Raw genomic sequence first — 13,975 nt, 5'->3', positions numbered from 1 at the left:
CTATTTGTTGAAGGTCCATCAAGGAGCAAGCAAAGTCATCTTGGTTCATTTCATGACAGTACTATGCACCTATATTCCAACCTATATTTCTGACCAACTAGTGGTTTTCCTCTTTATGTTGTACATAACTGAATCACTTAGAACCTAACAAACATGTTGAGAATGTATGTTTTTTTTGGAGAAGTATTGGCTGTATTTTGGTAATTAAGAATGGTTTCAAAGTTGAGTGAAGTTCTAGACTTTTACTAGAATTTTTGTACTTCTGTCTTTTTTACAACTAAAGCAGGCAAAGTTTCTTTTCTCTTCATCTAATCATGAAAGCGTCATCTTATACAGGCTAGGTTGAATGAGATCATCACTTCTCATGCAAGGAAATTGCAGACAAATGGGTCTTCTGAATTTCCATGGATGGCTGATGGGGCTGGACTGCCTTCTAATGCTTCTGAACTTCTTCCAACTTTGGTAAGTGAGCAGTAACTTGCAGTTAATCATTTTTCCTATCTAAGCACTGCAGGGCAGTGTTAATGAACTGTTGTATATACTTTGATATGTGACTGGCGCTTCTTATTTTGATAGTTCATTGTATAGTTTTATAACCGACTGGGAAACTTTGTTTTTTATAGACTGGTGTCCCGTAGATGTATATGCTTGAACCTGAACCCTTTCCAGCATGTTTAGTTGTTTACAACTGCATTTTTCATGACATGCTTGCATTAGGTATCTTGGCCAAACCATTGTCTTTTGTGAAAGAAGAATCAGGGTATTTGGTTCTTGATGTTTTATTGGTTGTTTCTTTTTTGTGTGGGATAATTTTAGATTTGACAATATCCTTTAGTAATTTCTGTACAAAACTGCAAAGAGATACAATTAACCCAAATTTGGTATTATTCTTTTTTTTGTTTAATCAAAATTTTAATAAGCATAATAAGAGTCGTACTATAACGGAGATACAAGGGGGAAACCAGAGGATGCCAAACAAAACCCTGAGAAGGCCATATAAGAGAATCTCCAAGGGTCTAGGATATAAAAACATTACATTGGACTAGTATTGAGCATGTGCTACAAAAAAAAATCTGGGTTTTTTATTCTACGGTACGGTTTTGGTGGGGTCAAGAGAGAAAAAAAACTTTTTTAATTCTTTATTTAATTTGGTGGGGTCCACAGGAGGGGGGAAATAAATGATTCGGACACCAAGATAGCTTATCTAGCTAGCTCCTATAAGCCGCATTATACGTCGTAAAGATATTACTGAAGTCAGTACCTATTTTCCCAACTAAAGTTGAAATTATCTAAAAGTGTTACTGTAGCTTAGTATTCAAATTAATTCTTACTGCGTTGTTATTAAAAGATATTACATTCTTTATTTCATATGCATCATTAGTTTAGCTTCTACTGGTTTCTTCTCTTGGAAATTTCAAACCTCTAAGGAGCCTCCAGCATACACTTTAAGCTTGTCGGGTTATCTTGCAAGAATTGAGAGCAATTGGACATGCCGAACAATTTTCTCCGTGTATATTTCCTTTTCACATGTTGCTAATATTTATTTTTTGTTGCTGTTGAGGGAATATGTTTTGTATAATGTTATGTTGTAGAATAGAATCCCAACTTGTTCTTCAATTTCATGTTGATCATGCATTTCAAACAGTATAAAACATTTAGTTAAGGGTATATGATAAGTCAGAACTTGTTTTCCCATCTAAAGTCATTATAATCTGCAAGTGCTTCTTTAGTTGGCATTCAAATTAATCCTTACCTTGATAGCAAAAACTGTTGCGTTCTTTGGTTTGTCGGCATCATCGATATAGCTTGCACAGGGTTTTTACTCTTGGAAATATCAGACCTCTGTGGAACCCTCTAGCATACCCCATAGTGACTTGTTGTCTCATACTGCTCAAACTTGTAACAGCCCTTGAGTGTTTTACAAGAATTGCTGCCTTTTTTGTTGTGCTTAATATATTTTTTTTGTATATTTCCTTTCAATCCGAATATCTTTTCTGTTGCTATTGGGTGACTGTGTTTTGAATTCGATCACGTTTTACAGTAGAATCTGAATTTGTTATTCGATTTTACTCTAAACGTCCATCTTGCTAATAGGTCAAACTGACAAAGAAAGTGACTGCACAAGTTGAATTGCTTGCTAAAGATGAGGATGAGAAACTCGCTAAGACTATCCCATATGCAGTGCTTCCTCCATATGACCAGGCCAAGGCCCTTGGGAAAACAAACATTGATGTTGGTCGTATTGCAGCTGGCTTACCTTGTGGTAGCGAAGGTTTTCTTTTGATGTACGCACGCTGGAAAAAGCTTGAGCGTGACTTGTATAATGAACGTAAGGAGTAAGTGCTTGCCATTTAAGTAGTTCATCCAATTTGACAAGCTAGACTTCTAGCTCTATTTTTCAACTAACTGCTTCAAGCCATTTTAACATACTAATATTATGTGCAGACGATTTGATATAACACAAATTCCAGACGTTTATGATTCTTGCAAGTAAGCTATTCAGAACTTCTATTTTATTATTTGACATATTAGTTATTGTTATACATTACTGGATTCCTTGCAGAGCTTGTAGTCTATGTCCTACTTATATCAAACTAGAAAGCTATTTACCAGGATGAGTTTGGTGGTGTTTTAATTGTTCTTTTACTGTCAATTATTATTTTCCAACATGTATGACTAGTAATACATGTTGAGCTTGTGTTACTCTATGTTGAATGTGAATTTGTGGAATGTGTTTGGTTCTAGATTGTCAATGATCTGAAGTTAAGGTAGCCCATATGGGGCTACAATATGACAGAAAAAACTGTAATGTTGGTTATGACCGCTAATTAGTTAACATATACCTTTTGGCTTTTGTATGTCCCCATGCACCACACGGTGACTGATTGGTTGATTTTGAGATTTCATCTTTGACTTTTTCATTTTTTTGTTTTTGTATGAAAGCTCATACTAGTAAATCACTGTATGGTGTCTTAGGACATTAAAAAGGTGTATGTTAAGTCGATAAAATTTCTCTCTTGGTTAATGTATGCTGATATATATTATGTTGGATTGGTAAATATAGAGATATATTATATAAAAACAAAGAATACAAAGCAGTAGGATGAGCTATCCTACATAACTTGACAACAACAACTAATAGAAAACTAAACAGGGTAAACTAAATCTCAATAAGCATAGGCCATCAAAGAGTTCCATGTGAATACGAAATCTCCAAAGGGACTATCACATTATTCCTCCTTTATCGTTAATTACGGGAAGATAAATCCTTTGTTCCAGTCATCCAAATAATCACTTCCTCTACTGAGTGCACTGTATCCTTGAAACGCCTTCGATTCTACTCCAACCAAAGACCCCACATGTTTGAGATCGGAGTAATGTTCCATAGTCTACACCCTTCGGGGAAGATCCCAAACCACCCTGATTGCCGAGTTAAATGACACCAAACCTCCCAAGTAAGGACAATGGTTGAGAGTGTGACTAAGCAACTCACTGTCAGACAAACACAAATGGCAAAAGTTCACAATGATATTTCTTTTGATAAAATTGTCTACATGTCACAATGTGGACTGATATTGTAGCTCAATTGCCCATACATTAGTACATATTTGTTGATGCTGAAAGTTTTTGGGATCTTAGACTGACAATCAAAACTCACAAGAAACAAACTCAACGATTAAATTTGTTACTGGTCCTTGATACCCTGAAGAAAGACAGGCTCATCTTTATGGCATCTTCTAGTAATAGACTAGTAGCAGTATTACACTTTTATTGCTCCGCTTGAGTTGAAGCACTTGTTAACAGACCAGTGTAAGACTGGTTGGGTGAAAACACGGCGTTGCTAGATTTATGCAGACACACAAGATGCACGGTAGTATGAAGAAGGGCCTGTTGATGAACGGAGAAAATTAATGATTGGCTAGTTTTTGGTTACGATGATCTCCTCAAGGTAGAGTTCAGCCTCCCAAAAATTCACTTTCCCTGGGCACTAGTATAACTACTAACAGCGGGGAGTGAGCGGAGAGGGGGGGAAGGCGGAGAGTGAGAGAGGGAGGCGAAGGGAAAGGGGAAGGGGAAGGGGAAGAGATATTTGAGGACAGACAGGCGAAAACCGGGTCATTTTACATTCTGGGCCACACGGAAAAGTTGGGCCAAGATTGTTCACTCCGCTCACTCAGCAATTCTGGAGCAACAGATAATTCCAGAAGAGATGTCCAAAGAGTGCATGCACACATAGTTATGTACGTGTGTGGACGGCGTGTATATACCTATGTTGTTATTTCATCATCCTATATATAGACTTCCTTTGTAGTACCCATAGCAATTGCTGTAGAGAGTTTTCCTTGCTGCCTAGATGATTCTAAGCTTAATGAATCAAATCATACACAGATACTTTTGAGTAAAAGGTGTGAAACCAAACGACAGTGAAATTGACAAGTTTGATATTTCTGCTTTTTGTGGCACTTGATTAGAAGTCTTTGCACCCCACAAAGTAATATATTGAAATTAGAAGACATGTGAGATTTTTGTCCATACTTTCATCTATCCATTCCTTTTACTAATAATTGTTATATTTGTTCAGCTAAGGGTTATGGGACTTGTAAACTTGACCCATAAACAAAAACATGATCGTTAGTGTACTTAAAAATTTCAGATTATGTTCAAATATATATATAGGGATATAGGGATAGGATCAGTATACAACACTTTTTGTACAACAGTTTATACAATGGCCTCCATCTCACTCTACAAATCTATTTATGACTTATTTTTTGTGGATGTCATCTTCCAGATGGAGAATGTCCCTGCAGGCTGCAACAAATGTGCTTATTTGGAAATTTTTAAAAATGCCAAAAGAGGGTTGCAAAATATTAATTCTTGGCCGTTGAAATAATCTCACAATTTTAAAACAAATTTTGTAAATGTTATAGGTTTTGAAATGATCTAAAACTTTGTGGATATGATCTTTATAGTGGTAAGATCATACCCACAAAGTATCAGCCCTTGGTTCAACTTGTAAAGGGGCGTTGCATAAACTGTTATATAAAAAGTGTTGTATATGGATCCCTATATATATATATATATTTGTGTGTGATAATGATCTCCTAATTATGTAAAACATCTCCGCAAAAAATAAGGCAATCCAAAGTTTCTAACCGCATCAATTCTTGTTAGCAACGTAAAGAGTTGCGGACAAATCCATTTCACCGTTAATTATAGACCAATTTCGGCATGGTTAGGAGAAGAATCAAATTTCTTTTGTGGAGATATATTGAGGAGAGAAAAAACAGAAAAGAAAAAAACAATATCCTAGAGTTTTAGTTGCTTCAACGATCATGAGTTTGTTTAAGGTTGATTTGTACTTAAGTTAACTTGACGTTTGTGATATTTTGTAGGTATGATCTATTGCACAATTCACATCTTAATCTGGATGGTTTGGATGAGCTATTCAAAGTTGCTCAGGCATGTTCTGAATTTATACATATGATTTTCTTCAAGTACTTTGTTGGCTAATAGTTTCTTAATAATTTATCAAAATTATGTTGATAAAAAAAATAATAATTAAAGTTTAAATAAAGACTTGCCTCATAAATTTCTTTTTGCTTTGAGGTGGTGCAATATATTCATGTAGGGTCCATGTGCATGTATTCTGCAGAAACATTTTCTACAATAAGATCTAATACCGTTCTCTTGTTACAATGTCCATTTACCATTTGAGAAATTGTCTTCTCAGGAGTCGTTGCCCTTCTTAGTAGGTTTAAATTGTCATTTTCACACAACTTATAAATAGTTTAAGAACTCTTTTTCTTTGGTTCATCATTGCAGTTACTTGCGGATGGTGTCATTCCGAACGAGTATGGAATAAATCCACAGCAAAAGCTCAAAATTGGCTCAAAGGTAATCAATCCATCATAAATATACTTCTCTTCTACCTTTTATAATTAACCATTTATTTGTATTCCTTCATTTTATCTCTGATGCCAAAATCGAAGATGTTTTGTGTCCTCTTTGGAATAAAATGTCTAATTGAACACTATAATACGGATTCTATGCAATGGTGTATTAAGTGTTATCCTCTTACTTGTGGGGTTACTTGAGCCTACCACATGGAGTAAACTTGGGTGACAGGGTGACAGGGTGACATGGAGTAAACTTTCTTTTTACAATAGCCTGCTCCAATACCATCTAAAAGTTGGAGCATCCAACTCAAAACGCCAATTGGCAATGAGTGGAGAGTGTCGGGGCAAAAACTGTAAGCTACAGATCTACCAAGACACTCTTGAGAAACTAACCTTCCAAATATCGCAACCCACAGAATGACGCACAGAATATTCAAAGTGATGGTGAATTGGTTTGTTTTGATGTTGAGACTGAACCACTTTTTAGTTCGGTGGCTGCCTACATACCCCAGAGGGATCAAGTCTCTGAAAGTCTATAATGTATAGAGCTTCCAATGTAGTTCTGTTGAGGAAAACTCTTTAATACGTAACCATCCGAAACCCTAGAGAATCTCTGGCTCTGAATCCTTATCCCGAGTTTTCAGGTACATTGAATAGAGTCATAACCTCCGGATTCTGTGGGATCTGGACGGGCCTTGTTTTCAGCTGATTACAGGCTTATAGTGAGACTTGGCCCACATGCCATGTTGTGCCCTGGCTACGAACCAAGGCTAAGCCTGCAGATATGAAGGGTCCAGTCTGGGTGCCATGTCCAGAGAACATGCCCAGCTGGTCCATAGAGACGCTGTGCTGCTGAGCATTCTGTGCCCTGGCTACGAACCCGGACTAAGCCTGCAAATATAAAAGGTCTGGTCCGGGTGCTATGTCCAAAGAACATGCCCAGTTGGTCTACAGGGACGCGTTGTGTTGCTGAGCATTCCATCGAGCTGGATGTCTCATGTGGACCATTTATGAGGGTCCACACAGAGAGGCACATGAACTTATATATCATCATGCATGGCTTTCAATGTCCCATGTGGAACTAAGTTAAACATCTCAACAATTAACAAATGATGCTTTCATATCCTATTTTCTCCTTGATTGTAAAAAGAAGAATCTCCTTGTGGAGAACCCCTGCTCCTTTGTTTGTTGGTTAGTTTATTGCTTATGCATTTAATGCTTGTAGCATGTCGAAAATCAGTATATCCCTAACATATGTTTTATCAATTCACAAGGCCCATCCTCATACCCTTAAATATAATCATCGTGTGGAGGAAACAAGAGGAGAGCGGACCTTTGTAGAGTTTTTTATATTGTGAAATTAATTGATATCTACCTTAGCAGAGATGAACTATGGGGTTGTGGGAGAGCAATACACGGCTCAAGCTACTAGGCGAAGTGCTGGACTGCTTTACCTTAGATGACACGTGACCAAATAAACAGATACTTTCGATCATCATTTTACGAGAAATAACTTCAGTACGATCTGTTTTCGTGGGTTACCAACCCAAAAGTGAAAGGAAATGAAAAGGTTTTTTTTGGAGCCACTAAAAATGAGACTATCAACCAAGAATTTCACAAGAATGGCAAAGATAGACTCTAATTTTTGTATCAACAATTTAGAAGAGAGCTACGACAATGACCAACCCTAACAGTATATAAGTCTAATATTGTTTTGTTTATTACATAGTTTTCTATTTAATACTCTTTTTCTTTATCTTCTTCTTTTCACTTTGTTGGTTCAGATTGCTCGTCGGTTGTTGGGTAAGATTTTAATTGACCTAAGGAACACTCGGGAAGAAGCTATCACTGTTGCTGAACTGAAAAGCAATCAAGATCAAAACTCAGCATCATTTAAAAGCAGAAAGGATGACAGTGACCAGCTGTTATTAAAACAACAAACTAAGAATGAAGACACGAGAAGAACTAGTTCTACAAGTGAAAAGTCACTGGACCAAGATGACGATGATGATAAGGAGACGAAATACCGCCTTGATCCGAAGTATCTATATCATCTCATAAACTGTAGTTTATTTCTCTATGTGCAAGTTGTTGACCCTATGATTTTCATTTAGGTATGCAGCGAATGTGCGGACACCTGAAAGACATGTACGGACACGACTCTATTTTACATCAGTGAGTATACTTACCCTCTGAGCTTCTTTTCTATTCTTTTATGACAGTAAGGATGATGATAACAACAATAATAGTAACAATAAAATAACTGTGATTTTATTACTAATGCTATTACTATTTATGTCTACTGTCTTGAAGCTTCATGTTCTTCAGTTTTCTCCACTTTCATTTTGTTATTTGCTGTTCAATTAATTAATTAATGAGTTCAGATTCTTCTCTTCTTTCCTCTCAGCATATCCTCAAGTATGATGACTCGGAATCTTTGTGGACTTCACTTTCTTCAGTTGTTGGTCTTTTTGTGTGTTTGTGTGTGTGTGCCCCAACTAAGTTCAGAGTCATTCTTCGCCTGCTCGGTTAAGCTGTAGCTATATACACTTACACATATTCTATATGCTTCCCAGACATAATTGTTATGATGCTTTTGAAATTGGTTCATCCTTTAATTGTTTATATCTTTTCCTTGACCTTTTTCGTAATACATGTGAATAACAGGAGTCACATATACATTCTCTGATGAATGTTCTCCGCTATTGTAATTTGGATGAATCTCAACAAGGAGAAGATAGCCTTATCTGTCATAGTGCTATGGAACGCTTGTCAAAAACACGGGAGCTTGACTACATGAGTTACATTGTCTTGAGAATGTTTGAAAACACAGAGGTAGTATGCTGTCAATGTTATATGATGATCGTATCTAGGAATTCTAGTATTAGTGATAGATTTATTCGTAGTGTCGTAATGCATGGCCATAATAAAGGGAATTCCAATTCTTAAGTTCATTGCTGGTTGTGGTGGTGCCTTTTGCTTCTATCTGGCAAACTACCTTGATGTGGACTATGATTGTCGGAAGCTTCAATCAATTAACAATTCACTCAATAAGAATAGTCTTTAATAAAATCACTCAAGAAATCTTAACCGATCAAAAAAAAAAAATCATAACCTTTTATAAATCAAATAACTTAACCAAAAACAACTAATGGAGGCACAATATTTATTTATACTAAACCCTAAACATCCTCAAACCTAACCTAAGCCGAATGGGTTGGGCTTGGACTTGAGCCAATATGGCCTAAAACATAAAAGCAATGAAAATACTAAAATACCCTCGCACTTTGTGTCTATTACATCACACCTTTTGGACATCTTGTTTCTTTAACACTGTTTTCTTTATTGCTTCTTATTACTATCTAACCTATTAGTGGTGTCCTTTTGCCTATCTGATTTTCATCTAGGTAACATGAAGACTCCACATTTTAGGAAAAATCTGTATCAAATACATGATACATAGATGTGTGGGGTACACAAATATATATTGAAGGTTATGCATCTTAGTTTTCGGTGTTACACTGTTATGCCGTATCAGATACATTGTACAAGTGTTGGATAGCAATACACATAACCTGTTGAAAGTCCCTATGATTTTTATCAGAGTTCAAATGTGTGGCATTCAGCAATAAGAATGTGACAGGACAGTTCTCGCCAATATCTTCAAAATCCTGTGAATGTTAATTTTTTTGAATGTGACAGGACAGTCCCTATTATATTGAATGTTATTTTTTTTTTTTTATAATACCCTGTGAAGATTATGTTTCCAATAATACCCTGTGAAGATTGTGTTTGGATTCCCATTGTGTTAACATTCGCAAACCTTTCCACTAATTCTCATTTTCAGTAGAGGTCATCATACTAAAGTGAAGTAATATGTCTTTTATACTATGTTGCAGGTAGCTCTAGAAGACCCAAAGAGGTACCGGATAGAGATGACGTTCAGCAGAGGTGCAGATTTAAGCCCTCTGGAGGTAATTTTTTTATTTTTTGTAAATCTAAGGTAGAAAAATGTTGTTAAAAGAAACTGGGTAGATGTACTATTGGCGTGATGTAAAAATGTCAGTTTGTACATTTAGCCAGCTCTTGCTGTGGTATGAATCTTAAGATCGAAGTGATCGAATCGATTAGGTGTGTAACTGCAATCTTTTGTTCTTATCCTTGATTTAAGAACCCAATTTTAGGCTTTGGAGTGGAATGTTAAGACCTCCACTCAAGCTTTAGTCTGGACGTGGTTTCAGCCAAGAGAAGTTCTTAGTTGCATAAATTGATTTATTGGACGTGTATGTGTGTCACTAGTGTTGAGGCTGCTTTTCTGGTCAATTAGTTTTGTTCCTACATTAATAGTAGGAATCTTATAAAACTTGGTTATCCTTTTTACTTTATGGGTTGTCATTTTTATTTTTTTGTTTTTTTGCGCTTTTTCTTATTCTTGATTGCAGAATAACGATGGTGAAGCTGCTTCGTTGCATCAGGAACACACACTTCCAATAATGGGCCCAGAGAGGCTGCAAGAAGTGGGATCATATCTCACACTAGAGAAGATGGAGAACATGATCCGCCCGTTCGCCATGCCAGCTGAGGATTTTCCACCCCCTGCTATTCCACAGGGATTCTCAGGCTATTTCCGAAGTGCAGGAATGCTAGAGCGCCTTGTGAACCTGTGGCCTTTTCATAAGCATGCTAATGGAAGTAAATAGAGATGCTTTCATTCTTTTTTTAGCTTCACATTTTCCAAGTAATTGGCCCGTACAGAACAATGGGAGCTAGATACACTTGTCTATTCAGCTTCTTTTGAAAATTTTGAAAGTATTACAAGCTTTACAAATGTTCTTTTCGATTTTGCTAGTTAATTTTGCTAATCATCTTACAAACTTCAGGGAAATAGAGATTTCAGACAATTTTTTTACGCCATGTTTTTTCCCAACTAGAACAGTGGAAGAAACTATCAATGCACTTTTGTTGGAAGATTTTGATACTATTATGAGCTTCGGAATATTCTTTGCCAATATTGCTGGTCGAATTTGTTTTGATTTTACCATAATAATCAAGAATAATGTATATCCGCATGTTATATTTTGATGATTCAATGAGAGTTTTAGTACCGATTTTTCTTCTGATGGCAACACAACTAACTGTGACATTGTCTTATGGGAACCAAAAATAATGTATTAACTGTTATATTTTGATCATTCAATGACTGAATCTAGTGTATTCTCTTGGAGGCAACCTAACTGACTACTACAACATTATCTGAAGGATGCTTTAGCAGAGACACCCATGCAGTGATCAACATGTTCCTCAAAGACTTTGGGGTTTGTATGAGTTGTAAGATGGGTAAGTACTTCGTTTGTCTGCCCTACAATGTGCCACCAGTTTCCTAGCAATTTACGCCACGTCTCTTGAAAAGACGCAATGCTAAATTCCTGATCTTTCAATCTCATCCCACAGTACGTGAAAAAGATATGTGGAATGCTAGCAAGCTACCCGTGATGCCCTGCAACATAACAAAAATAATTAAGTTGAAACCAGTTACCAATTCTATTGAAATTCTTATCTCCTCTTTTATCTCTCAGCTCTCTTTTACATGTTCATCATCTTTCTACCAAATCAAGATATAGTAATTCTTGCTTACCAATTCTATTATGAGACATTAAAACTTATTATGGAATGTTTGGTTTTTCAAAGAGCAAAGGTATGGGTGAGCTTTGTTGGTGGTTTTTCTTGGATGGGGTTAGAGAAGAAGGGGATGTATGTAGAATCCGATTAAACCAGTTAGATTATGTCATGTTATTGAGTTAGATAAGAATCAAATGGATTTGAACAGGAATTTGGACTATTTTTGTTCACTTATCTACTGGGTTAATGGGGTTATGACATTGGGGATTTTCTTAATCGAAAATTTGGTTCATCATCAAGTTCATAATTCGAAAATGAATTGAAAAACTACAAGCATAAGACATCAATATTTGTTTGATAACCAAAAGAAAAGGCTAGTTATCGAATTGGATTATGGAGATGTGTGACACTGAACTGGAAAGAAGATAAGAAGATGAAGCTAGGTTTTGTTGCTGGGTAGCACGATGCTACCCCACTAACCGCTAGCATTCCTCAAGATATATCCTAGTACATCAAAGAAGAAACCAAACAATACAGTTATACAGGACATCTACTTTTGGGCTTGAATTGCGCATATGACTCATGATCTCAATTCAGATAGACCTAACTTTGTTTAGAATTATTCCTTTAGAATATCAAAAGGTATTCCTATTCCTTTCCCTTTATTTTTCCTCTTTTGATTCCAAAAAAAAAAGGTTCAGAGCAAAGTGAGCATCCATCTTTACAAAGTAATAATCTTTATGAAACGAAAAGGCCCCAAGTGGGGGTGTCTAAAAACAATTTAAAAATGTGATATGCCCCTACAGCCAATTAGTATAGTGTATAACTGCATAACTACTTAAATCCACAGATTTCAATGATGAGGTGAGGATCGAGGGTGAAGAAGTGAAAGACTGGAAGTGCAATGAAGATTGGGATATCAATGTTTTTACGGGTACTGCGTATTGTCCCTTCACTGCTTGTTTCCTCTATAAAGCCGACAGAGCTAAAGAGTTTGTTTTACTTGTTCATCACTTGCATGCCAAATATCTTTGGCACCCACATGACTAGTCTCCCCATAATTTCTTACTGCACATGCCGCGCAATCAATACACACAGAATATGTTCGGACCCATCATTTTTTTTCTAGTCCAACGGTCCTATCTGCAACAAATCAAGATGAAATGGATTGGGTCAAGGCTAAATCTACGATACGCCGACGTACCGATTTAAATTAAAGCCAAATAAATAAACTTCTTAATGCTTCAATTTTTTTCCTTGCGTTTTGGCTAGTCACACAAGTCGGAAATCCATTTTCAAGCTCATTATTTTTATGCTCTAAGTCATAATTTCCTACCATAAACTAAAAACTAAAAGGTAAATTTCTGATTCAGCATGATAATGTCATTTTGTTTTCAATTCGACCACAAATAACAACACAACATAGTTTATCAGTAACTAGTGAGTGATATCAGTAATTTTTTGTATTCGTGATTCCGAACGAAATCTCATAATTCCATCCAATATTTTGGTTTTTCAAAAAATTGGAATTCTGAATATAGAGTCGAAATATTGATTATTCTAAAATCAATCAAAATTTTAAATATGATAGGAGTCGAAATTTGAAAATTTTCAATTTTTAGATTTATCAGAATTTTAAAAATTTCGAAATCCCAAACTATGGGTCAGATTGAGAACATAATGACATTATCGCCGATTGGGAAATTTATCCAAAACTAAAAGTCAGAATTTGCTCTATGCTCTTTCTTTTTATATATGAGCATGTCTTCAGTGCGCGAGATGTATGGTGCGCAGATAATGTGGGCCTTTAGATAAGTACTTTTGCCATGCAATACACACACACCCTTTGGTATGAGTGGCCCAGATTTAATAGCATACCATACGACCTGCGCACCATAAATGTAGCCTTTATATATTAGCTTTTGAAAAATTGTCGATCAAATTTTACTAAGTAATGTTATACATGTATTTAATTTCAGCTGAGCCTTTTAACAAGACACAAGAACCTGATATAATGCAGCTAGCTGCCTATACAATTTTTTTGTTTTATACCGGACAAGATCCAAAATTACGTTGTAAATTTGTAATCCAGAAGAAGGAAAGACACACGAGCTAGAGTGATTGACACTGACAGAGGCACGGAGCCATACTCTTAAGCCTTAAGTAGGATAGGGTTCTACGTTAAAGCCAGGCAAGTAATAGCGACCCACTGCATTGATCAGTTGAGCAATTGGGCACAATGTGACCAGAAGGGGAAACGTATTAAGACAAGTGGTATTAGTGGTATATGAAACTATGGAATCTACTATCTATATACTAAAACAGAGATTTAAAAAAAATGATTTTCTCTATCTTATGTGGCACTCTAATATGAGAGTTAGGGGTTATTCGTTTTTTTGAATTAAGTTAGAGCATCTCCAATGGGGGGTGTAAAATTACACCTCCACCTAGGCCCC

The 13,975-nt window shown here is 36.1% G+C and overlaps 1 protein-coding gene and 2 long non-coding RNA genes across 6 annotated transcripts in view; 2 read left to right on the top strand and 1 right to left on the bottom strand.

Annotated features, from left to right (window-relative positions):
* The window catches only part of LOC147498247 (inositol hexakisphosphate and diphosphoinositol-pentakisphosphate kinase VIP2-like), a 31,188-nt gene extending 20,290 nt beyond the window's left edge, over positions 1-10,898 (top strand). For 2 of the 4 annotated variants that reach the window (XM_086560310.1, XM_086560309.1), the window contains exons 22-31: positions 337-462; positions 2,095-2,336; positions 2,446-2,490; positions 5,397-5,463; positions 5,827-5,898; positions 7,685-7,941; positions 8,015-8,075; positions 8,568-8,735; positions 9,800-9,874; positions 10,343-10,728. In XM_086560310.1, coding sequence (XP_086416436.1) covers positions 337-462; positions 2,095-2,336; positions 2,446-2,490; positions 5,397-5,463; positions 5,827-5,898; positions 7,685-7,941; positions 8,015-8,075; positions 8,568-8,735; positions 9,800-9,874; positions 10,343-10,600 — 1,371 coding nt within the window. In that variant the 3' untranslated portion in view covers positions 10,601-10,728. Of the gene's footprint in view, positions 1-336; positions 463-2,094; positions 2,337-2,445; positions 2,491-5,396; positions 5,464-5,826; positions 5,899-7,684; positions 7,942-8,014; positions 8,076-8,567; positions 8,736-9,799; positions 9,875-10,342 lie in introns of all 4 variants that reach the window. The other 2 variants (XM_086560308.1, XM_086560311.1) reach the window with 2 other exon arrangements.
* Positions 10,899-11,048: 150 nt separating this feature from the next.
* Positions 11,049-12,030, bottom strand: LOC147498246 (uncharacterized). Its single transcript, XR_015195391.1, has 2 exons — positions 11,536-12,030; positions 11,049-11,397 (listed from the first exon to the last, which is right to left on the bottom strand). It is a non-coding gene; the product is annotated as an uncharacterized LOC147498246 (long non-coding RNA).
* A 6-nt stretch (positions 12,031-12,036) lies between these two features.
* LOC147498245 (uncharacterized) lies at positions 12,037-12,527 on the top strand. Its single transcript, XR_015195392.1, has 2 exons — positions 12,037-12,161; positions 12,370-12,527. It is a non-coding gene; the product is annotated as an uncharacterized LOC147498245 (long non-coding RNA).
* Positions 12,528-13,975: the final 1,448 nt, after the last annotated feature.

Source organism: Coptis chinensis, chromosome 5 (assembly GCF_015680905.1).
Source record: "Coptis chinensis isolate HL-2020 chromosome 5, ASM1568090v1, whole genome shotgun sequence".
Taxonomy (NCBI): Eukaryota; Viridiplantae; Streptophyta; class Magnoliopsida; order Ranunculales; family Ranunculaceae; genus Coptis; species Coptis chinensis.
This window is presented reverse-complemented; position numbering and strand designations above follow the sequence as displayed.